Here is a 25,528-nt window from a genome sequence, read left to right on the forward strand (position 1 = left end):
TTTCAACTCTGTTAGCTGAGAAGTGTTATGGAGGATCCTTCTGAAGCACAGATGCCCAGCCATCCTCTTCCTGTCCATGACTGTATGTGAGCAGTGGTTCTCAGGTCCCTTTGAGGTTAAAACAGGAGTTAAGCAAGACTTCATCATCGCTCCAATACTCTTCTCAATATTCCTTGCTGTGATGCCACATCTGGCCACCAACAAGCTTCCAGCAAGAGTGGAACTAAACTATTGAATGAATGGAAGCTGTCTAATCTCAGATGACTAAGCCAAAACCAAGACCTCCCCGACCTCAATCATTTAGTTCCAGTATGCTGATGATGCTGTAGCGCAGGGGTGGGCAAAATACGGCCCGCGGGCCGGATGCGGCCCTCCAGGCCAGTGTAACCAGCCCGCGGGGCCCCTAAAAAATTTAGAAAATTAATATTGATCTGCCCCTGGCTGCCTGTCATGCGACCCTCTGGCTTGCCAAAACTCAGTAAGCGGCCCTCTGCCCAAAATAATTGCCCGCCCCTGCTGTAGTGTATTCTCACTTAGAAGCCGACCTTCAGAAAATTGTTGATGTCTTTATCAAGGCATACAAGAAAACGGGACTGACATTTAACAATCAGAAGACTAAGATCTTCCACCAACAAGCTGCTAATGAACAGTTGATAGCTCTGGTAATCCAGATCCACAGTGAGACACTGGAGAACACTGAATATTTCCCGTACTTCAGAAACAATCTCTCACAGAAGCCTGACATAGACGAAGAAATCCAACATCACCTCAAATGTGCAAGTGTAGCCCTTGGACACCTGAAGAAATGGGTGTTCAAAGATCACAACATCAGATCCAAAACCAAGCTCATGGTTTGTCAAGCAGTCATGATCCCCACCTTTTTGTATGGAGTCGAGATATGGACAATGTACAGGAAATACCAAAGTTATTGGAGAAGTACCATCAATGCTGCCTGCAGAAGATCCTCCAAATCCAGCAGGAAGACAAAAAAAACAACGTTAGCGTCCTCCTGCAAGCAAACACCATGAGTACTGAGGCAAATATCATCCAACAATAATTTCGTTGGGACAGCCATGTCATCCAGCTGTCCAACTCCAGACTCCCGAAGCAAGTTTTATTCTCCGAGCTCAGTCAAGGTATTTGGTCAAGAACAGGGCAGAGAAAGCACTTCAGGGATGGCCCAAGGCCATCTTAAAAAAATGCAATATCAATGTCAACCCATGGAAGACTATCACCCAGGACCACCCCAAATTGGGGGAAGAGTCTACTGCAGGGATCTCAGTACTTTGAAAACTCACAACAATGGGAGATGAAAAAGTAGGAGCAGCAGAAACTGAGTGTCACAGACCAAATCAAGAATCCAGAGCCACACACCCCACATGGAAACATATGTTCAAGCTGCAATAGAATCTGTTGATGTTGGATAGGCCTCATCAGTCATCTTCAGACATGCAGGTAAGACAATCATCCTCAACTGTGAAGGACTGCCTAAGATCACAAGAGGGCAGTCCTCCTTTTAGTGCCTTTGTAACTCATTTCCCCATTCTGTTATAAGCTCCAGATTTTCCTAAGAAGCCTTTGACAGCCTTCCCAAGTAGCAGCATGAAATTGTCATTATTCTTGACAGTTTAACTACTGCCCTAAGCATCCTAAATAGCAGCAATGAAAAACTGGGCAGATTCTCATAATTTTTGCTCTGCTCCTTCTTAGGAAAGGTGCAACTTACACCAGAGGCATTACAGTTGACTGCCGACTCAGGAAAACACAGAGCATTCAGTTTACATTCAGTTCAGATTTGGAAGGTTGTCTTTACAGGCATGAAGCTATGAAAAATAAGTCTGAAAGTGTTAAAATGGAGGACATAGGTTCTACTCAATTTTAACCATGGTATCCCATTAGCTATTAGTGAACGTTTTTTTTCTAGCCCTAAGCACAAATAAATCTACCACAACACAAAATATCTTGTCAACAGGGCTCATAAAATATTAAGGTATAGGCTATCATTCTATTTTTGTGTGTGTGTGTAAATAAAAGCTATAAATAAAAATCCCAAAACAATTTAAGATTTTTAAAGGCATGATTGCCAACTCTACTTCAGAAAATAAAGGAAACCTATATGTAATAAGTAGCACCAAAATAACTGCAATTTTTTTCTACCTCAAAACCTGTATTTTTTTTTAACTGTTTATCATAATAGATGTTATTTCATACAAAGTACCAATAACCAAAGCAGTCTACAAGTCAATTATAACAGCAACAACATACCTTATTCCTGTAGCTAATGCAATAGGAGTACGGGAAAGTTTTGAGAGTGTTTCTATGACCTACAGGCAAAGAATGGAAGAGAAAATATGTTTATAGTTGGAGATGAGAAACTAGTCTATACTTTGTTCTCCTTTTCAATTTTGTAATAAGTTTGTGCTTAGTTTATACCACAAATAATAAATAAATACTATAAAAAGCACTGCATGCCCTCAACCCCCATGGAATTATATAGGCATTGAGGATGTTCACCATTTCACAGTATTGCATCCCAAGCGTTCTTTGTTTTGGTTTGGACTTTTTAGTAGTAGGTTAGGAAGAGCAAGATGTCTCTGATTTAATACAAGTTTTAATAGGTTCAAAAAAAGAATGCAATTAAATAAGTTTTCAGAACAACATTCAAATAATGAAAAAGCTATGTATAGAGAAATTGTTCAGAAAAATCTATTAAATGCATTCTATTTGCAATGAGACATGAATGTGACATTAATCAGATTTTAATCCTATAGACTGCCACAAAAGGTTTTCTTCCAAGGGAGAAAGACTGAGAAAAAAAACCCATTCATGTTTTTTATTCATTGACCAGAAGAGGGAGCCATATGATAAATCATAAGCAGAAACATTTTTAGGAATAAAATAAATGTGTCAGAAGCACAGATAGTCTCAGCTACTCTCTAGAAAATGTCAAAGTTCTTGGCGTTTCATTCTAAGAAGAAACTTCATGTGGGTATACTAGGACAGGGGTTTTCAACCTTTTTGGATCAGTGTACCCCTGGCAGCCAGATGCAGAGCAGGGGAGATGGGGTAGTGCACGGCCGGATGCAGAGCGAGGCAGGCGAGGGGTGGGGTACGTGAGGCCAGACGCAGAGCAGGGTTGAGGGGTATCACACGGCCAAATGTGGAGCAGTGGTGGGCACTGCGTGTGAGCTTTCCCTGCCCTCTGCATCTGGCTGGGCAGGCAGCACTTGGGCAGCAGCACAGGATGGCACGTGGCAGCACTCTGTCCCTGCCTGCCCACACGTACCCCATAGGTTCTTCTTAAGTACCCCCAGGGGTATGCGCACCCCTGGTTGACAACCCCTATACTAGGACATTCAATAAGAAGATAGGCAAGAGAAGGAACCTTAATCTGGTAAGTAAAAACTGTTCTGCAGTGTATACATAAAACTGCATGTAAAAACTGTGCACATGTAAAAACTGTTCTGCAGTCATTTGTGATGCAATGCCAATTTATACTTTGTTCACAACTGGAAGCATGTTCTGCGTTACAAATAATTTGTGCTACTTTGCACCTCAATTACCCAAAAGACTGGCAATTAATATATTCCAGGAAAAAAGGGCCTTACAGACCTAATGGTTACAATTTCAGTGGAACCAAAGCTGCACCCAGGCTATATTAAACTAGACTTATGTTACAAATAAAAGCTTTCTTTTGACACATGAAATAAAAGGGGGGAAACCAGGGCTGGGTAAAGGCGGTACCCAAGGGTCTGCAGCCCATGCTGTGCAGTCCCCCTCACAGTCTAGAAGTGGGACAACCCTGAAACAGGAGATAGCACACTTGTAGTTAAGCTGCTCTTATTAAAAGAGCAAACTATCAAACACAAAGAGAGCCATACATTATCTCAGTTAACACAAATAGATTTATTCAATTTCCTATACTACAGGCAACTATATTGCTGGTATCTATACTTAGCCCAACTCCAGCCTATCCACATATTTAATTTTCACAAACAATGTGGAAAGTGTTAGCAGTAGACCTGGGCAAGAAAAAGAATTATTTTCAAAGAATAGAATACTCCAAGAAAGGAAATACAGTCCTCACAGTGTGTCTGGTGGGTTACTACAGAGCTGTTGATCCTGGTGGCCACGGAAGCCTCGAGTTTAAGGCAGTCCACTTGCTGGCTGCCCTCAAGTCATGGGATCTAGAAGATGCAGGGGCCCATGAGCCCTAGAAACCTGGGGGTTTGGTAGGTAAGACTTGCAGAGGTTTCACACTTATAACTTCACATCAGCCTGCCAGCAGCTAGGAAGCAAAGCAATTTAAGCCTTCAGCCACCAAGGAGCTGAGAAAGCTACTGCGAAGAGTTCCAAAAGAACTCTGATCAAGCTGAACTAGGTTTGAAAAGGAATTTCATATCAACAAATTAACAAATTCTAATAAAAGTTTCATCACAGTTTTTCTGACCAACACTAGTTTCAATGCTTGCTATACGCATTTTCTGATTTTACAAGATCTCATACTATACCAGTTAAGTCAGTTTGTTGCATCAGAAGCCACAATGAGAAAGTCTGCACTCTGCACATAAGGCTTTGTCATGTTTCTCTTCCCTTGCATTCTTGTATTTAAGAGGAATCATATAGTTTATTTAACTCAAACTATGGAATCTTTTAAGATCCTACATCCTTCTTTCATATTGGAGGATTTTAATACTTCATCCCATTAGACCATATTCACAAGAAGCTGCATTGTACAATTCAGCTAAGGATATCAACACAAACAAGTGGGCAATCAGGCAAAGACTTACAAGACATCAGGTGCTTCACAATAAATTGCCTATGTGCATGCTCTTACCCCTCAGTATGTACAAGCTCTTGGCCTTCAAGGGCTAATATTTGCTACTAATATGGGGTAAGAGTGTACTCATAGGAAGTGACCACAGAAAAGTTGAGACACTGCAAATCCCTGCTCTCCTTCACCTTCCAGTAACTTTTTGCATGTCTATGTCCAAGGGTTTCAGGGTCTTGATTCCAGATGCTAACTTACAAAATATAAGATCCTTGGGGCAAGGATTTGTTTGTACAATTCCCAACACAAAGAGATGTATATCCATGAATGAGGGTTACTGGATGGTGGATTTACACAAGCTTTTAGATATCACACAGACCTTTGAGAAAGAAGCAGATACAGCAGAGCTAAATAACAAATGGACAAGCACTAGAGAAACTCAAGAAAATTAAGAGAAAACTCCACTCTTACAGGATATCTAAGTGATCCATATAGTGATTTTAAGTCTTGGGGACAGAAGTGATGCACCTCCACAGCAGTACACATCATTGTCAAAGCCATCATGAAAGCACACAGCACTTCTAGAAGATAACATCCATGTTTTTCAGTACATGATCAATTTATGCAAGATAGGGCGATGCATTTAAAAATAAAACACTACACAAGGAAACACATTCCTAGACCAATCTCTGGTGGATGATGCACTCCTGATTCATTTGTTTCAAGCAGAGCTGGCAGGACCAATGAGCATTAACTTATTATTTCATCCAGTACTCCAACAATGGATTTTTTTTTTTTTGCTTAGCATTTATTTTTGTTCCAAATGACTAGCAACCGCCACACACGCGTGCACACATATATTAAGCAGCTGTTTATTAGCAGATTAAGAAGCTAATTCACTGTAGTTTATATAAGTACTCTTGTGCCCTCTAATTAAATATTGTTTTGAAATTTCCTGAAACAATATTCCTCAGTATATCACATCCGATATTTCTGTACGTGCTTACAGCAGTAGCCCACTACAGGAAGAATCTTGTTTCTCTTGCACCATGGAGATTTCTCCTAGTTTGTTACACTGGGGCTTTTTATTTTCATTTTCATTTGCTTTTCTGTCTTTCTATCTCTCTCTCAGAACAGTTGACCTGAAAGCCCCATATTTCAAATGCAGCCTTAAAGCTAGTCTTTTAAAATCTTTTTTGCACTGATATTTTGGAGGAGGCATAAAAATAAGTATTGCAATGCAATATAGAAGCCACATCTGTCCCCTAAACAGGCAACAGCCTCCATCTATAGATGTGCCTAGCCACTTATAATTTATCTAGGTTAATTTTCATTTTATATCTCAGCATGTGAATGTTTTGTTACTGTATTTTTCCTGCATATAAACAGACCCCAGAATATGATGCATACATAATTTTTGAAAGGCAGAATGAAGGAAAAAAAAGCTTTTTCCAAAGTTATGGGTACATAGAGCAGGAACAGAACCTAATCCTCAGTTGATCCACCTTCCCTTTCCTGCTCAACTAAAACTGAAACTAGCTGCTACCAAAGGCTGGTCTCCATGGGCGAATTTATGATTTTGAAAAAACCTAAGAGTCCCAAAAGCTGTGAAACACAAGAAGAGATACCAGGAGCAGCTAGCACACAGCAAAACTGCTCCAAGAAAGGTTATCTTGATTAGTGGAATTTCAAGAAGTTTAAAAAGGAGAGATGATCATTAACACCTCTGGAGTGAAGATAATGAGCCATTAAGTCAACTGTATCCCTAAGATGCCTGAACAGAAATACAACAGCTGCTGCACCGTGGAACAGGAATCAAAGCAGGATGCTTCTATCCCAGTGAGAAAAAACCTTTCCCACTTAATACACAGAACCACCAGTTTTTGGGGACTGATTTTGAGGGAAATGGTACATGTTGTGTATGAGAAAACATTGTAATTTTGACCCCTGACTTTGGATTTAATCCAGCAAATGCTACTGCATAGTTGTGCTTGTTACTGTGAGCAGCACCTCAGATGCATAAAACTAGGCAGTGTATCAGTTCTTTTTGACTAACTACATAAACAGCAAGCTACCCAATATGTCAGCTGGTCATTAGTTCTGACCAAAAGCACGCTAATTATGTTACAGGTTGGAATGAATATAAAAACCTTCCCTCTGAGAGAGATTTTCTACATACTGCAACAGCCATTCGTGTACCTGAAAAAGATTACACCAACCACTAGGAAACTTTTGGCCTCATTACAGGCTGAACTCCTTTGAAAGTCTGGAAAACTACTCTGGGGAATAGCTGCAAATGCCCCCTGTGACTGCACTCAAGCACGCTGGAGACAGCAAGCTTGAGAACAGCAGCAGGGACACCCTGAGGGATAGCTTCTCTGCCTCATCACCAGGTTTGGCATGTACAGGTGTGGGTGAGTGGGATGTGCTCAAGAGTAGAGTTCCTGAGGTCATTGTGGAAACAGTACAGATATACCCAGAGTGGCCTGAGGCCTCCTCCAAGGGATTTCAAACCATCCTAATCAGTCATGTAGTGTCCTACACAGTCTATTTTCAGCTAGTATCTTTGTCCTCCTCCTATTCTCTCCCACTCATAGCTCTATTGTGTCACCCTTCCTGTTTAATTTGTATTTGAAGATGTTATGGGGTGAAAGGATTCTCTCTACTCAGGTCTACATGTCAGTTCCATCAGCTCCCTTCAGTACAGTAGAAAGATTTATTCAATGTCAGTATAAGATGTGTGTGTGCCTGGATGACAGCTAGCTAGCTGAGACTCAACCATGTAAAAAATCAAGGAGATGACGTCTCTGCCAGAAGAAATGGCAGAGTTGGTATGTGCTCTTGGCTCAGCTGATGATTTTTCACTTATACTTGGCAAGGATACAGGATTTTTTATTTTGTCTGCAAACCTTTATTTCATATGTACAGAACTTACTTACATTGGGATATATAAATTTCTGTCAATATAATTTTGTGGCATGACTGGCAGGCTGAAATCAAGCTCTTTGTGGACTGGATCTTTCCCATGGGCCAAAAGTTCTTGACCTCTGACTTAAAGAATTGATTTCTCATGTGGCTGTACCTGAAGGACACTGAGGATCTTCACCTGATGAAGATGATCAAAAAAAGATTGCCTGTTTAATATGCAATAGTTTAGTCAAGAGCACATTACTCTGAAACCTGAATAGACTTCCAGTTGGTTTCTTAATGAGATGTACAGGTAAAACACAACTAGAGCCCTAACTGGTTTTAGACACTGAGCAAGTAATGGAGAATCTGGATAAAGGGCCACCTTTCATCTCATGTTGCATCACACGCTGGAAATCAGATGAAGTACATAAGTACCTTTCAACTACTTGGTTTAAAACCAGAAAAGCAAGCAGCAAATGACTCTTAGTAGAAAATGTTCATCTCTTGGGCCAAGATCCGTTCAATTTCAAGGGAAAACTGTCCATTTAGTCTATATTGCCAGGGTTTTCCTGAGGATGATTGTTGAAATTTATATATCCTGCTATTGGTACATTCTGTGCATACAAATTAAAGGTTTGCAGATGCACTAAACCAGAGATGCTCAACCTTTTGGCTCTACAGGCCAGGTGAGGAGGATGGGACTGGTCCACAGGCTGGATCAGACACCACCTGCCTGAATTGGGCTCCAAGGGCCACATACCACCACTGCCCAGTCTCACATGCCACAATCACAGCCCCAGAGGCCCACACTACCTCCGCCCAGTCCCACATGCCAGGATCAGTCTCCAGAAGCCCCGCAATGCTTCCACCTGATCTCACATGCCAGGATAATACTCTGGGCCCCACACTACCCTGCAACCTCGTGTGCTGAGATGAGGCCCAATGACACCCAACGTGCCCTATCTAGTGCACAGGGTCATGGTCCTGCAGGAAGTCCTGCAGGCTGAATGACAGGGTGCCACGGATAGGATCTGTGCTGCAAGCCAGAGATTGAGGACTCCTTCACTAAACAATTACAGAGCAGCTGACACATGGTCATTCCCTTTCCTTCCCCACACCCAAGTTTTTAACTTGCAAAATTTGTTTCCTGTCCATTTCCTCCATTGTTATTAATAGATTCTGACGCCTCTACTCAGTATACAGCCTTGGATCTCAGCTCAGTTGCATCCATTCTCCCTTTCCCTGTCTTCCATCTAAAACACACAGGGAGAAGAACAGGCAAGTCGAATATGTTATATTGAATCTTGAATTAAGAGAGAACAGTTTTATATGGTAGGAAGATGGCTTTTGGGGATGGGCAAAAATTCTTTGGATGCACATTAATGTCTAGAGTTTTGGAGAGATGCTTGTTTAATTAAACTACCTTAATAAAATGAAGATCATAGTATACAAAGACAAGCACATTCTACTGATCCGTGGACTTATGACCCTTGTCAAAATAGCATAAAAATGACTTATAAGCACAAAAGCCAATGTTGCCACTTACACTAGCACACTAAATAAGACATTTCCATTTGCAAGGAGCTGGAAAACCAAAAGGGAAACCACTTCATTTGCCCCACTCAGTATTATGCAGCTTTGAAAAACAATACCAAACTCAGAACATGTATATTCTTGGCTGATTCACAATGAAAAAATTATGTTACCTAATGCTGCTCTGAGGAAAATAGCTAAAGTTCCCCATAAATCTAGTGGGTCAAAATGTATCTATCTGACACAGATGATACATGTGTGTCTTGTAGTAATTGATTCATTAACTTCTAGACCCAAGGTCATCTCTAGGAAGTGTTGCATTTACATTTGAATCCCTAATGTAGCTGACAGATGTGAAAAATGACATGTAGCCAGACAACTCTATAGTGATTACACAGCTGCTGATGTCAAGAGCACATTATTCCAGCAAAGGTTGCCATGAACTCATGCTGAAAATGTTCTCACCATCTGCTTTCCCCTGATAATAAGACAATATTCTTTGTGAGTTCTACCTATTTTTTTAATTAAAGCATAACCCTCTGGGAATGGGAAAAGAGATGAGTGGCCTAGGAAAACACAGAAGAGATATGGTGATCATAATAGCAGATCTTCAGTGTGATGCAAGAACCTCAGGCATCTAACTAGACAAATAAAGCCAAATTACAAAAAACAGTCATGAAAATGTGGCAACAAATAGTAATATTAATGATGTGCCATGTCAACTTTCATCCCATACTTAAAAGTTGGTATCATTCAACTTATGCCCTTGATACTGAACGGAGTCATCAATATTTGATTAATAAATAATATATTGCCATGATTAACTCTGTAAAGCCTTCTATCCTCCTTCAGAACTTCCAAATGAAGAAAAAGCCTGCGTAAATAAATGTTTTTTGGTCCCCATTTTACAGAAGGGTAATGCAAAACACACTAAATTAAGGCCAGGTACAGACATTACATATAAACCAGTAAAAGTGGCTGAAAACTGTTCTAAACCCTTAACAGTACAAAAGTTCAGTGCATGTAGACCTATTTAAAAATGGTAGACCTGGATGGATGTAGTATCAGAGTTAAGTGATTTAGGTTAGACCAGTCTATTGAACTTCTGTACCAGATCTCCTGCCGACTGAAGTTAGGTCATAGTCCCCTGGCATGCCAGGCAGGCCCCTGCTATCTCCTGCTCACAGCACAACACACTAGCCTCAGCTGTGCTTGCCTACTCCAGCCACGTGGACTCTCAGAGAGCCAGCCACAGGCAAAGGGGCAAAGCTGGGGGCCACACCAGCTGTCAGTGGCAGCAAGATAGGAGGGGCCAGCCCAGGCCCCACCCTGAGCCAGCATAGCTAGGAGCAGGGACACTGCATGTTGGGGGCTTCCCCCCCTGCCAACTTCCCGGGCCGGCTGGTCAGCACGGCTTCCCTCTTTAGCTCCGCCCCCCATGAGAAGCCAGCTTCAATGGCAGGGGGTAGGAACCAAGGCCCCTGCCACATGGGCCTGGTCCCCCCAGAAGTGAGCCAGTACAGTGTGGGGGAGGGTCCCATGCAAGAGGGTCCTCCATTTCCTCTCCTGCCATCTCTGACAGCTGGCCACGTGCAGGGGGATGAGGCTGGAGAGCAGAGATGTGTTGGACAGGCTCGGAAGCAGGAGAGAAGGAAGATCCTGCCACTCAGCCTCCCCCCCAAAGCTATGCCTTGCGGGGGCCAGGTCCACATGGTGGGGCCTCTGTCCACCCCTTCCCACTGCTGCTACTGACAGCTGGCTGCTGGCAGTGGAGCAGGGCTAGGGAGCGGGGTCTTGCTGCCAATCAGGTGTGGTTTGGAATTCTCCAGCAGCCTGCTGGGAGGCATGCAGGAGTGCCCCCAACCTGCTGGCCTGGCCACTGCAGGCAGCCTATGTGTCCCCCGACACCACCAATGGGCAAACATGTTCTGTTCATTCCCAGCTTAACCTAGAGCTCTTAAAGCATGAAACTTAAATGGCTTCCACCTCAGGCTTTTTGAATGTCTGTACTTAGCCTCAGTGAGAGACTCAAGATCCAATAACAATTTTTTGCAACTGTACAAACAGAAGCCCTGACTGGCATCATTGGTTCACAAAATAGATAAATGAAAGGTCTGCTTGTTTTTTAAGTGTAGTTGCAAGCATGTTACAGCTGCTAATATTTTGTATACTTCACAGCATTCCATTTTCAATTTAGCCTTATTGCCTCTCTTTGATTTTGCTAGCTTTTGATTTTGTTTTCATTTACTGTTTAATTAAAACAAGGCATGTGGGGAGATTATGCATATTCTCCTAATAATTGGAATTTCTTTAAAGAAAGTTTATCACTTTTGGACAAACTTTAAAGAAAAGAAGTCATAAACTGTTTCTGGCTGCAGGTCATATTTTAATTCATTCAAATAAAATAATGAACACCAGGGCTAAGTACAGGCAGTCAAAAAGCGGGAGGCTGAACCAATTCAATCTTTGCAGCTTAGTCTAAACTGCATAGATTGCGCTGATAAGCAAATGAACAGACACTCACTTTTGATTCCAGAAATGCAGCCACATGCCTGCAATGGCTCAGCCCAGACGTTGAAGGGTGCTAGAGCACACCTCCCTGCTTGGCTGGAGCAGACAGCATGGGCCAAGGCTAGCCCACCCAACCTGCAAGGGGGAGGGATTTGTGGGGAAGATGCAAAGCATCGTGAGCTGCTGGGGGACTGTGAGTGAACTTGAATCTGGAGGGGATCAGGGACAGAAGTTCAATAAACTGATTTAACCTAAATCAGTTAAGTCTAATGCTACATCCATCCAGATTTATCTTAAATCAGTTTTGGTCATTTTGAAAGTGGTTTACATATGCACTGAACTTCTGTTGCGTTACAGATTTGAACCAGTTCCCAATCACTTATACTAGTCCAGGTGTAGAGCATTGATAGCACCACTACTGAAGTTGATTATGCTCTTGAACTTGTAAAATTATTTTCTGCATGGGTGACTGTCAATTTGTAGCAGGCTTCTTTCCATTTTCTTGGTGGTATCTGCCTAAAGGTGTGGACAGATGAATGAGTTATACTGACTTACAGGCAGGGGAGAACAGCTTGGTGCACATTAGCTGCTATGCAGTAGCGGTTTCATACATCTTCTACTCCAAAGTGAAAACTAAATCACAGTAACTAAGCCATGTTTCTTCAGGAGGAGGTTTGAATACTGCTTACCATAGGACTGGAACAGATGTACTAAACAATCACAGAGCAACTGATATATGGTCATTCCTTCCCCTTCCTCCCACCTGTGGGGGCCAAGGGGGATCCGGGAAAGGGTCGACTGGGTTGTGGCCACAAACCCAGCACATACAGATGGGTACTTTCGACCACTGGAGTAGCATTAGGCACAAACGCGTACTGGTTCAAACAAAGATGGCTTTACTTACACTGTCGAGATGTACAGCGTAGGAAGAAAGTTAACTTCAAACTTCAGTTTCAGTTTAACCGAGGAGCTCTGATACGACGAGATATCTTTCTAACGGGTTTGAATACAAGCATGCAGGACACGGGGGTACGTCGGGATGGTCGGCGACGGGGAGTCGTCAGCGGTTGATCAGTCCGCCACGTTCACTCCGAGATGGGCGCGGAGTTCTCCAACTTGGGCAGAAACTGCTCCAACCTTTTATACGGCTAGCGAGCCAATTGCTAGTCGCCACGTAGGAATAATTTAGAACTGGCCAATAGTAGTGTGTGAATTTGCATGAGTGGCGGAAACCTTTCCACGCCGGGGTTCTCCACCGTGCCGAGAAATTCCCTCGTACAAAATCTCACCGTGCCTTGTGCTAGAAAGTTCCACTGTGCTGAGGCACTCAACCACTAGGCTCTGAAACCACCCAAATTTTAACTTGTGTAATTTGTAATCTGTTCATTCCCTCCTCACCATATAGCCTCAGACCTCTAATCAGCTACATCCATTCTCCCCTTTCCTGACTTATGTCTGAAACACACATGGGAAAAAATGGGTAAGTATTCTTAGTTCTCCTAAAACTACTAGTAAGAAAGGAATAAAATAGTGTGGTCCAGGGAGACTTTGCAGAGAAATTATGAATTGTAGCTTGAGTCCAGGAATATGTGACTGACAAAAAGCTTCATTCAGATCTGGATAAAGCCTGAGATCAAGTGCCGAGGGCCGTGGTACAGAAGGCTAATGTAAAGCTATTGTTGAAACAGGTGTTTTTTGGTAATCTATCTGTGATTCCTTCAAAAATCTGACTCCAGCATTCAGCTGCAAAAGATTCTTTAGAGTCACTGCTATGTGAGCTAGAAGAAAGGATTTCTCAACCTAAGCTATTACTTTAATTCAAGTACACACAGACATTCAGGAAGGTTATAGTGAGGTTAGATCAATTTAAAAACGGCCACCTGATCCAAGGTAAGTCAGGCTAGGATGGGGAGAGGGGTGATTGGAGAGAAGGTTTGGAGGGATCATGGGAGCAGAAGGCATCTGTGGGAGGGCTTGGGGCATCGGGCAGCAGGCAGAGTCCATAGGGGAACTGGGGGGCCTAGCAGGGTCTAGAAGGGGATCAGGGGGCAAACAGAATCCACAGGGGAATTGGGGGATCTGGGAGGGCTTGGCAGGGATCAGAAGGGCTCATAGGGGAGCTTCAGGCGATGGTGGGGCTCCTCCCTGGGACCAGAGGCTATTTTTAGCCCCCAACCTCCCTCGTCCTCAGATGAACAACCTCTCCAGCAGCAAACCAGACTCCTTTGATCTCACCTTCCCTTCCTCCCTGACTTACTGCAACTCCTGGCATAGGTGAATTCTAGTAAAAGCAGCACCCAGAATGATTTAAGGGGCAGGGAGATTTGGTGGACTTGAGGGGGAGGGGCAGAACTGGTCCATGGAGAGTTGTCTGTCTGGGGGTGGAGAGAAGGGTTGGGAAAGGCTACAAATAGCCCAGTGCCAGGGGTCATGGGGGCAGGGAGAACGCAGCTGCACAGGGCTGCACTCGGAACTGTACAGAAGTTCAGAAACTAGTACAGAAACTACCTTGGAGGTAAACTTAACTTAGAATGAGTCAGACATTTTTAGACTGCTCTAACTGCCCTGAGCTTCTGTGCAGTTTACACTTATTGACATAACTAGGGATGTAATTGTAAGGTCTGCACCTGGGCAAACCATATTAGACCAGGTGGCCATTTTTAATGCAATCTAACCTCCCCGAACATCTGTATATACCCAATATTGGTAACAATGCTCAGGCAGTCTGTGCAACCTTGAGGAAGTCTCACATGGCAACTGTTTTCACCAGCAATCTGTTTATTATCCTCATGCAAAGAGGGCTATGCCCTCCGTTCTGCCTCCAGACCAGACTCAGCACAGAGCAGACAAAACTAACCAAGCCTCCAAAAGTGTTGATTGAAGTTTGATTCATTCCTCATATCATACAGTAAGACAAGTGGCTATCCACATGCCCCAAAAGTCTTGCAAAAAGAAGTGTATATGGCTACCTAGGGGCCTCAGAGAAATGAGCAGGTTGAAAAGAGTGACATAATGAACCATTCATTGCAGCAGACAGCCTGCTTTTATAAATGGTGACAGAAGAATAAGAAAAATTAAACTTTTGCATATTGTTTCCCTTTTACAAAAAAGAGGGAAAATAGAATGATGGAATAAAATTAGTAAAAGAAAAGGGACAATAATCAGTCACAAACTTCCGCCTTGCTGTCAAAAAAAAATGCATCCTAATAAAAGCATTCAACTACACAGAACAGCATTCAGTAGCAAGTAGCTATATTATGGATGCAAAAACTATAGTTTCTCTTTAAGAAAAAGTGCTGCCGTAAAAGAAGCACATATTCAATATACAAAACTACTAAAAGCAGTGTTCATACTTACACTGCCCATATCATTGCACCACTCGTAAGTTCACTAAAAATGTTTAAAGCATTAATAAATAGCAGCATAGGAAAAAAAAAATATTCCTAGGCTGAGAATCTCATCTCTGGTGAATTTCTAGGAGTTATGATATTGGGATTATTTAGGAAAGGCAGACAAAGCTTCAACTATCTAGCACTGCACATGGTACAACGCACCATTAGCTATATAAACAATGAAAGATAAAAACAAAACTGAATTTTCCTCCAAGACCTAGAACAGGACCTCATGTTTAAGCATACCATGAGGAAACCCTTAACAAAATCCCTTATCCAATTATGAAAAAAAAATATTATTCATTGTCCAAAAGCTGTGCTTAAAATCCAGTTCTATTTTTCAAGCAAAGTAGCATATCCTCAAATATTCTGGCAATGTGTTTGCACTGGATGGGGTTGCATTGTGTGTGTACTGGAGGGAAATTGAAGGGAAGGAGCTTGTTTGTTTTCTGGGATTTGTTGTTGTTCAGAAGGCAAAAAAGAATATGTTAACAAAAAAAAGGGAGAGGGAAGTCTAAGGAAGGGGGGTAGTTTTTTTGCAGTAGTTTCCTCCCTGCTGTTTGTGGTTTTGACTGTGCATACCTTCAGAGCTCTTACATGACCTGAGATACTTAATGCATTGTTTAAAGAATGGTAGTCTTAATGTAAATCACTGTTGTAATGAAAAACAGAGCACTTAAAGCTGCAGCTAAAGCACATGTGCAGAGTGCACTGTCCAGAAGCATATCCAATTATGCCATCCTAAAAAATCTGCAACAAAGAGGAACAAGGTTTAGTCCTAGTGGCTGTGCTTACCACATTTTCAAGCTTCTCTAACAGACCAAGGTGCATACATTGAAATGTCTGATGCAACTACACAAAGTGCATCCAATCAACACAGCTGATAATCAAGATAATCTTAATTATGCTATTCTATACTCCACAATGTCCCCCGATTGAATACAGCTAGGGCACCGCAGATAGGCTCAATGATACAAGAACATTTTGAGGGGATACATTTCTAATATCTCTCAGTGTTCTCCCCAGTGTACAGATGGGAAAAAGATACCAACTTCTTTGTAAATAACTTTGAGACCTACTGATAAAGCTAAGTAGCAGTAGTGATGAAAACCTCACGCATAGGGACCTACTTAAATCATGATTTTGCAATATTTGCGGAAACTGCAAAGAACGGCAATCTTGGTGAAAAATGGTGTTAGTTGTGATTTCCAACAGAATCAACCCCTCCAAAAAAGGTTAGCAGAATATTAAAAAAGAGCAAAACAATCACTGTGGCCATAGAGCACATGATTTGAGTGAGAGCTACTGAAAGGCTGAGCTAGTGACATAGACTAAGTGAAGGAGCCAGTCAAGAAAGTGAATGTGTTTCAGTATCATCTTTTAAGAAGCTAGATGCAATGCTGCAGCCTGAAGGTGAGTGAAAATAAATCCAAAAAAGCAAAATAAATTTCAGTTCAGGATCATGTACCAGTTCCCTGTAGGAACCTTGCATTCAGATGGTAGTAAACATTTTTTGTTCATCTTGCAACGTCACTCTGGATGCATTTAGAGTCCAAATTGTATATAAAGCGAAAGGCTTCTACAGAAGCTTAGGGTCACAGAAAGAAACCAGCAACAATGTCCTCTATGTTTAAAAGAAACACTAAAAGCAGTTTAACAAAAGCATTGGATGCAGGTGTTGCCGTGGACATAGTCTTTCTGGACTTCAGCAAGGCCTTTGACACTGTCGACCACCCCATCCTCATTAAAAAACTAGGCGACTGTAGCATTGATGCCTACACAGTCAGATGGATTGCAAATTGGCTGAAGGGTCATACTCAGGGGTTGGTGGTGGCCGGGTCATATTTGATCTGGGGGGAAGTGGGCAGCGGAGTCCCCCACAGCTTGATCCTTGGGCCTGCACTGTTCAATTTCTTTATCAGCGATTTGGACAACGGGGTGAAAAGCAACCTGTTTAAATTTGCTGATGATACCAAAATTTGGGGTGAAGTGGGCACGCTAGTAGGGAAGGAAAAACTGCAGCAAGACCTGGATAAGTTGCAGGGGTGAGCTAACAAAAACAGGATGCATTTCAATACTGACAAGTGCAGGGTGCTGCACTTGGGCAGTAGTAACCAGCAGCACATGTATAAGATGGGAAACTCCCTTCTTGAGAGCACGGAGGCAGAAAGGGATCTTGGAGTCATCATTGACTCCAAGATGAACATGGGCCGACAATGCGAGGTCACGGTCGGCAGGGCTAACCGGACCTTATCATGCATCCACAGGAGCATCTCAAGTAGGTCCAAGAAGGTGATCCTCCCACTCTACGCGACACTGGTCAAGCCATAGCTGGAGTACTGTGTCCAGTTCTGGGCACCCCACTTCAAGAGGGATGTGGACAATATTGAGAGGGTCCAGAGGAGGGCCACCCGCATGATCCAGGGACAGCAGGGCAGACCCTACAATGAGAGGCTACAGGACCTGAAACTGTTCAGCCTTCACAAGAGAAGGCTGAGGAGGGACCTGGTGACTGTCTATAAACTCACTAAGAGGGACCAGAAGGGGTTGGGGGAGACCTTGTTTCCCGTAGCGCCCCCTAGGATAACAAGGAATAACGGTCACAAGTTGTTGAAGAGTAGGTTTAGATTAGACATCCGTAAGAACTACTTCACAGTTAGGGCGGCTAGGATCTGGAACCAACTTCCAAGGGAAGTGGTGGTGGCTCCTAACCTGGGGGTCTTTAAGAAGCAGCTGGATGCCTACCTAACTGGGGTCAATTGAGCCCAGTTTCCCTCCTGCCCAGGCAGGGGGTCAGACTTGAAGATCTACAAGGTCCCTTCCGACCCTGCTTCTATTATTCTATGAATAAGAAGCAAAGCTACATTCAAGCTAGTGGAGGCATTCAAGACTACCAACATACCTCTGGTGAAAATTGGTAACTGGGGACCTACCTAAATCAGGGAGAGGCTAAGGATTTTTCGTGGCTCACTCACAGCAGGCAGAGCCACTTTTGCAGGCATTTTCCAGAGGCCCTACCACTCACTGATGATTGGCAGAAAGGGCTGCACTTCATCTGGCCCTACCCCTCACCACTGAACAGGGTGTATTTGATTTAAATCAAATCAATTTAAATCATAATTTAAATCACTGATCAGGAAGCCTTGATTTAATCGTTTTCTACAAAAAGTGCATTCTTGTTCTTTGATATCACTTTAATATATATTCACAACACAGAGACAGATGTAGGATTCATTTTTAGAACGTACACACTATACATTTTAAAGCAGTGATTTATTTTGATATTTTTCAGATTAATTTTGCAGCCACATCAGAAAACTGAATTATGATTTGATCATTTTATTTACCAAAGCTAATTGAAGCATATACTTGTGAAGTCATTGGGAAGTGAACTATCTCCAATTCACTAGATTAATCATGGGTATCTGAGGAAAATTTTTGCTGCACTGTATTAGGAGGACATCAAATGAGTGCTGTAGCCATATGTAGCTTATGGCTTGCTTCACTTTCTTCTAGATTTCTTCTCATCTTTATTTTTTCCTCTCTTTTATGGCCTGGCAAGCCTGCTGTCATGATAGGTTTTCCCTTCTACCATACTGTTCCCTCACTAGAACTCAACTGGGTGGAGAGGCTATACTCAGAAACTTCTCTCTCAAGACTTCTGGACTATTCTGCTCAGAATGTTTCTCTTTTGTTTCTATTGCCCCTCAAGCCTTGCATTTATCTCCAGACTCCTCCTTGCCCAGATCTACTCCACCCTTCACAATCTTCTGTTCATTTAACTTCTTGAAACTGCACTTTTAGAAAGAGGTAAGAGATTAACTCTGTGTACGCAAACTTGCAGAGAAACAAGAGGAATGATAGGTGGGTAAATCAGGTCTGTTATCTCTCATCCTGTATACTGCTGTTAACAAGGATGGAGACGCAAATCCACAATTTGAGAATTGAAGCTAAACATCACAAAGATGTTAATGGGATCTTCTATCCTAAGCACTGAGTCCCATTGGGTAGAGTGGTTTTCTTTAATCTTTACTAATCTATAGAGGAGCCTCTGGGAATCCCATAAGATTGGGCCCTTAATATAGTCCCTGGCCTGCTGTGACCCATTTATAAAACTTTTCTAAAAAGTTTACATAAACTTATAACTTCTAATTATATACAATATGATCTCTATTCCATGATGATATCTTTGAACATATCTTAAATTAAAAACTACTTCACAGTTAGGGCGGCTAGGAGCTGGAACCAACTTCCAAGGGAGGTGGTGCTGGCCCCTACCCTGGGGATCTTTAAGAAGAGGTTGGATACTTACCTGGCTGGACTCATTTGAGTCCTGTTTTTGTTTTTAGGGTGAGTGGGTTTTTTTGTTTTGTTTTTTTTTTTTTGTTTTGTTTTTGGTTTTTTTTGGGTTGTTCTTCCGCCCTGGCGGGGGGGCGGGCTAGAAGATCTATTAGGTCCCTTCCGACCCTGAAACTATGAAACTATAACTATGAAATTAAATTAAAATTACATTTATATAGGTTGATTTTTTTAAAAGCATCTTTAAAAAATAAAAAATAAGGTCAAATTAAAAAAATCTAATTTAAATAAAAAATCTGATTTTGGAATGTTTTAAAAAAAATCGTTGCTTTTATCCACCCTGCGACTGCCCTTCATACAGCTCTGCCCCTTGCCACTAATTGACAGAAAGTCCCCAATGGGAGAAGAGGGATGAAGGGGTGACTATCTTGTTTTGTCCTCTTCATGCCACTCCATCAGCCAGCAAGTTCCCTCCTGGCCTTGCAGCCCGCTGGGTGGCAGCAGCAGCTGTGAGGACCACCGATTCCCACTGGGGAAGCAGAATTTTATTTTTAGGAGGGGGGGGTTGGGGGGGGGCTAGTCCATGGGAAATTGCAGCAACCACCATTTTTCACAGCAATCACAGAAATAGCCACTTTTTGCAGTTTCCACAAAAATCACAAAAGCATGATTTAAGTAGGTCCCTATTGATAACCCAAAATTAAAGGACTACTTAAATAAGCACATGCCAAATGCTGATAGTTTCCCACGTGCAAACAAACTGGCCAGGATTATCTGCCAGACGTAATTGCTTTACAAGTTCAGTCTATAAAATTTGCATTGACAGAACATGAATCAATTTCAGTTGTAGCAGACAAAGCAACAGATGCCCAGGACAACTATGTTCTCCATATTTTATTTGTACCTGGGAACTGGAAAGACTATGACCTGCTTGTTTTTCAAACAGTAAATTTTTCATCTGTAATACAAACTGTAGTGAAGGCTGTTGTAAACTATGGCTTAGAAGTGAACAAGACCTCGGCATTTCTGTCTCATGATGCAATGTATATGTGCAAAGCTTTCTTTGATATGCTCCATGGAATGATGTCCAACACAATTCATGTTACCAGCATTGCACACATTCTTTCTTTAGTAAGTGATATCTGGCACATACATATTCCTGATGTGTATAGACTGGTTTCCTCTTTTAAAAGGCATTCAAACATTGTCTAGGCCATAAGCTTCAATACAGAAAGTCCATCACCAATCAAAGCGGGGATCTAAAAGCAACTCTGTCACTTCCACCACAATCAGTGTTTATCAGGTGGAGTGCTTGGTTTAACAATGTTCATCATCACCATGCAAAGAATATTAAGCACTACCAGCAATTTGCGTGTGACGAGCTTGAAATCACACCCAGAACAAAGTGTATTCTTAAACTACATGATCTCTTAAAACAGGACAACACTGAAGATCAAGTTGAGTTTGTGGCTGAAAATGTGACCCAGTCCATGAAGCTAACATGGTTTAAAAGTTGGCAGCTTTGATCCACCAAGAACACAACAAACTGATGGATTTGATAAGCTGGGTCAAAGACATGGCATTACAACTTTCCACACTGTCAAAGTGAAAACCAAGAGAGACAAGAACTGTTCCAGGCAATAGCTGTGAAGTTGAATCAGTACTACAAGTACGATCAGTCAATAGCACTTCGGTTTAAACAAATGGCTGCCTCTTTTTTTAGTATTGTTCACAATTTTTACCCAAATCTGGTGACATTTCCGTTCAATAGGGAAGGTTAATCAGGGTACCAGACCCAGGCACCAACTCAGAGGGCGTGCCAGAATGGTTGCCACTACCAAGGAGTCTTTGCTGCTGCCACAGCAGCTAAAAACAAGCAAAGAGCAACAAGGCAGCAACAGCTGGGGTCTTTGAGTCCCTGAGGCAGGTTAAGACTGATCACTCCCACCCCATATCCACGGCACAAAACTTATTATGTCCCCGTTTCAGTGTATCTGAAATCAAATGCCAATGTTTTAAAGAAACCAAGCAAGTACATTCACATTCGTTATTGACTAGATACAAGCAAGTGTTGTTCCAGGTAATCATTCTGGAGATCATTAACTGTTGAGATTTCTTCCAGCTTTGCTATAATTTTAGCTAATATGGTATCGGCCTTTAAACAAATTCTTCATTAGTTTTGATTCAAACAGACTGAAAGTAGGGGGAGGCAACAGGACAAAACAATAAATATAGAAAATATTCTTCCCTTTTTTTCTTCCTCTCAAGTCACAAGAGTAGTCCCATGACTCCCTCTCCTAAACCTACTTTAACCATCAACTATGAGTGCAATGTTGTTAAACAGATTGAATTTAGCCCAATCTATGAACATTTCAAGTTAAGGAAACTACAATAGAGTTTCCATTTAACACAATATCAGACCTATACATATCATGTCCAACAACCTTCCCCTCTTCGCAACCTATGGAAAAGGGAAATATCTACCTGCTAAATTTAGTACTAGCATTGGCACCTCAAGCTGTCTTCCCCAAAACAACTATTCTGAAACTCTCCTTCATAGCTGCTCTTGGCCTATTTATAACAAAGTTTGCAATGATGAGAAAAATCCCATGTTACCTTTAAGCATCACCTTTGACTTCCTAACACATGCTTTCCTATCCATGAAAGAACAGGAGTGGACCTGCCAAAACCACTATCTATCAAGCAACTCTTAGCACTGAGAAAAGACATATAGATCAGTAATTCTCAACCAGGATGGAGTGCCACCTTTGAGTGCCATGAGGACCTTAAGGGTGCCAGGAGTTACTGGACAATATTAGCACCATTAGGTGTTCAAATACTACATGATTCACAAAATAAACCCCCAGATTTCAAACGGAAATCCATAGTACAAAAAAATATCCAACTTGTGCTCTTTCTGAATTCTTTCCAACAGAAATCTCTCGTTATTGTTCTGTAGTCGAAAAACAAGTGAAAACTAAGAGCTGGCATTTTCTGAGGGGGTGTCAAAAAACACTGAGAACCACTGACATAGATGGAATAGCTCATGACCCTGGTAATAGCAACCTCACCTTTCATGATAGCTTCTACTAGCCTCCTCACACACAGTAGAAAGGTGTCCAAGTCCCATGCAGTGGAATAAGTCGAGGGAATGGAAGTACTGTCAGATTCCTTCACAGCAAGCAAAAAAAAGTGCTCTGGTTCATTTCTCACCCCAAGCTTCTCTTTAAATTTGATAGCTGCTGATCACCATTTCCTAGAGGGGTGGAAGCATAAGGGTTCCTAGCATGAGGATGCTGAGCATTTTCCAAATATTATATACTACAAGTGTCACATTCATCTGCCTACAGATGGAACCAACTAATTTTATTTGCTAAAATTAAAGTAGTGCTGTTCTTGTGATCATCCAAAACCTACAGGCTATAATGTTAAGAAGGTGTATATTTTTCTTCATGGGAAAAAAGAAATGGTGAGAAACATCCAGCCACCATTTCAGAAATGACAGCAATGTGATACAGGAGGAATGCCCAATACAGGACTCCACATTGCTGCTTACAGGACACATTTTTACTTCATTACTGTACTACAAAACACAATGGCTGTGCTGATCAGTACCTTATTAGTATCAACACTGTGCTCTTGCTGCATAAGGCATACAAATAACAGACAGTGCATTCCCTAAAGAGCTTACAGTCCAACTACAAAACAAAAAAAAAAAAAGGGGAGGGGGGGAGGATATTGGGAAAGAGATGGCAGGTACACCAGGAAATCAAAGGGCAGGGGATTTTAAATTACTGCTGTTTTGAATTTATATCCTGCCCCTTAGAATCACAATGTTTTGTTTAGTGGGATATTGAATCTAACTGACTCCTAGTAATATTGAAACCCAAAACTATTTAAATATAGCTGCATTGGAGCATCAGGACATCCACTTACCTTGATACCCATCTGATCATCTTCACCATTAGATTTTATGTACCTCTTATTAAAAAAAAAAAAAATCAGTGAGTCATACAGCAGCTCGCTTCCAAGTATGAATAAATTCACATGTGAAGAACTTTGTGTCATGATCAATGGACAGAATCCTCTGAATTTTTCCCCCATATGAACTGTTTGGGTTTTAAGGTGTGGGTGTCAATGTGGTATTTTTATTTGTTTGCTTGGTTTATTTTCTTCTGGATTTTTTGTTATTGCTGTTCTAGTTGTATGCTTTGGGTGTTTTTTTTTTCCAAGGATCATCATATTTATTCTGGAAAATTTCTTCCACAATCCCACAAAGCTATTTTCCATGAAAAAATAATTAATTTAGTATGTTAGGCTTGAGGACATAGCAAGTTTGGGTGTTGTTACACTTCACCCTTAGATTATACTAGGAGCTCTTAATACAGGAATGTCCACAGATTAAAGTGGGAAAACTACTTCTAAACGCTCTCAAGGCATCTTAAAGTTCAGGCAAGGTTTTTCTTTGAATTGTGTTCCCCAGCTCACATTACAGTAACATGCAACTGCTCTAGGGAGATAAAAACAACCTATTTTCAGTCCTCCAAGATGCACTTTCCCCACCCCCCACAACCTGCAAGGTGTGGACAAACTTGTCACCTGCCAAAACTCTACTGCCCAGGGGCCAGTACTGGTACCCAGCCAACTCCACCTCCCACCTCCAGGGGCTGACCCCATGCAAGCAGCCAGCTATTACCTACCTACTTTGGTCAGCCATAGGCAACTAGAGGCACAAAATGAGCCAAAGGAAAACAGCTTTCCCCACTGCTGCCTGCTCCCTGGGGCAGCACCAACCCTGCCAACTGATTCCGCAATCCATTCCCAATTCATTAACACATGAGACTTTTGTTATTTATATTTTATCTTTTTATTCTTTTTAACTACTTTAGTTTTATTCTTTGGGATTATATTTCTTTCATTATGCTTCAGTGGCTGACTTCCTTCATTTCACCAGTCCCCATCCCACTAGGCCTCCCAACTCCATGCTCCCACCCCTGCAGCACACCTTTCCCACCCCACCCCCACCTAGAGCAAGCATCCTGGCTCACAAGCTCTCTAGTGGGAAGTCGCCATTGTGCAAGTGAGAGATGGCATTAAGCCTTAGAATGAGGGCTCAAAGCTCGTTCTAACACTAACACTGTTTAATGTTCCACAGCACTTAGTATAGCCTAAAGGTAACATGTAACAACATCCACATTTCTTTGATTGGATCGATGTGTGATAGCATTTGATTAGATCAATTGGCAACCGGTGCATGAACAGCACATCTGAGCTGTAGGGATGGGGGAAATCAAGCATATAAAAATTATTTCTGAGCCCTGAAAAGTAAAGCAAGCTAGAATTTTAATAATGACACACCATCTTTTAGGGAAGGTACTTCAGCAAGAAAAATTAATAAACTTCATTTAGTTACAAATATAAAAGGATATTCTGACTTCTTAATGTATGTCATATGAAACACCATATATATTTTCCAGGTAGATATTTCAATACAGGGCTGTCCAACTGGTGGCCTGTGAAAAGTTAAGTTGTGGCCCCCGGGCTCCCACCCAGCCACTGTTCCCCCCAGTCACTCTGGCTGTGATAGTAGCCAGAGTCTCCCAGCTCACCCTTCATGCCCCTACCCCTAAGTGGGGCAGTGCAGCATCAGTATGGTTCAGGAAGTAGAGGGTGAATGTAAGAGTTGGGAGGTGGGGGGGAGTGCCCAGGAGAGTATTCAGTACATCAAGCAGGGGAAAGCACCCCATGGGCATGTGGTGCACCAGGGAAGGGCTTCCATGTGGTATGCAAGTCAGAGGCCTGTGGCTCACCCTGATGTGGTCTGCATGGTTTGTGAACCCTGCTGGTGCAGCCTGAGGGGGCATGCATCTCTCAAGTGCTTGTAAGTTGGACAGCCCTAAACCACATACAAGTGCAACAGATCTGTTAGACTGATGCATATCTGATAGACTGAAGACCAGGAAAAGCAGCCAGCCTTGACAATATACTTACTGAACAAATCAAGCCATTTGAACCCCAGACTCAACAATGGCTCCTCTGCCTATATCACTCATGCACAGCAAGTCAAAAAAGATATGGCGACGTGCTCAGGTAGTGGCTCTTCTAAAGCCAG

General features: G+C 42.2%; 1 protein-coding gene across 1 annotated transcript in view; it reads right to left on the bottom strand.

Moving 5' to 3' along the window:
- Positions 1 to 25,528, bottom strand: part of VAV3 (vav guanine nucleotide exchange factor 3) — a gene marked incomplete at its 5' end in the record, with an annotated part of 298,809 nt that overhangs the window by 174,693 nt on the left and 98,588 nt on the right. The window contains one exon of the mRNA XM_025206482.1: positions 2,266 to 2,324. Coding sequence (XP_025062267.1) covers positions 2,266 to 2,324 — 59 coding nt within the window. The remainder of the gene's footprint in view (positions 1 to 2,265; positions 2,325 to 25,528) is intronic.

Source organism: Alligator sinensis, unplaced genomic scaffold, assembly GCF_000455745.1.
Source record: "Alligator sinensis unplaced genomic scaffold, ASM45574v1 scaffold535_1, whole genome shotgun sequence".
Classification (NCBI taxonomy): Eukaryota; Metazoa; Chordata; order Crocodylia; family Alligatoridae; genus Alligator; species Alligator sinensis.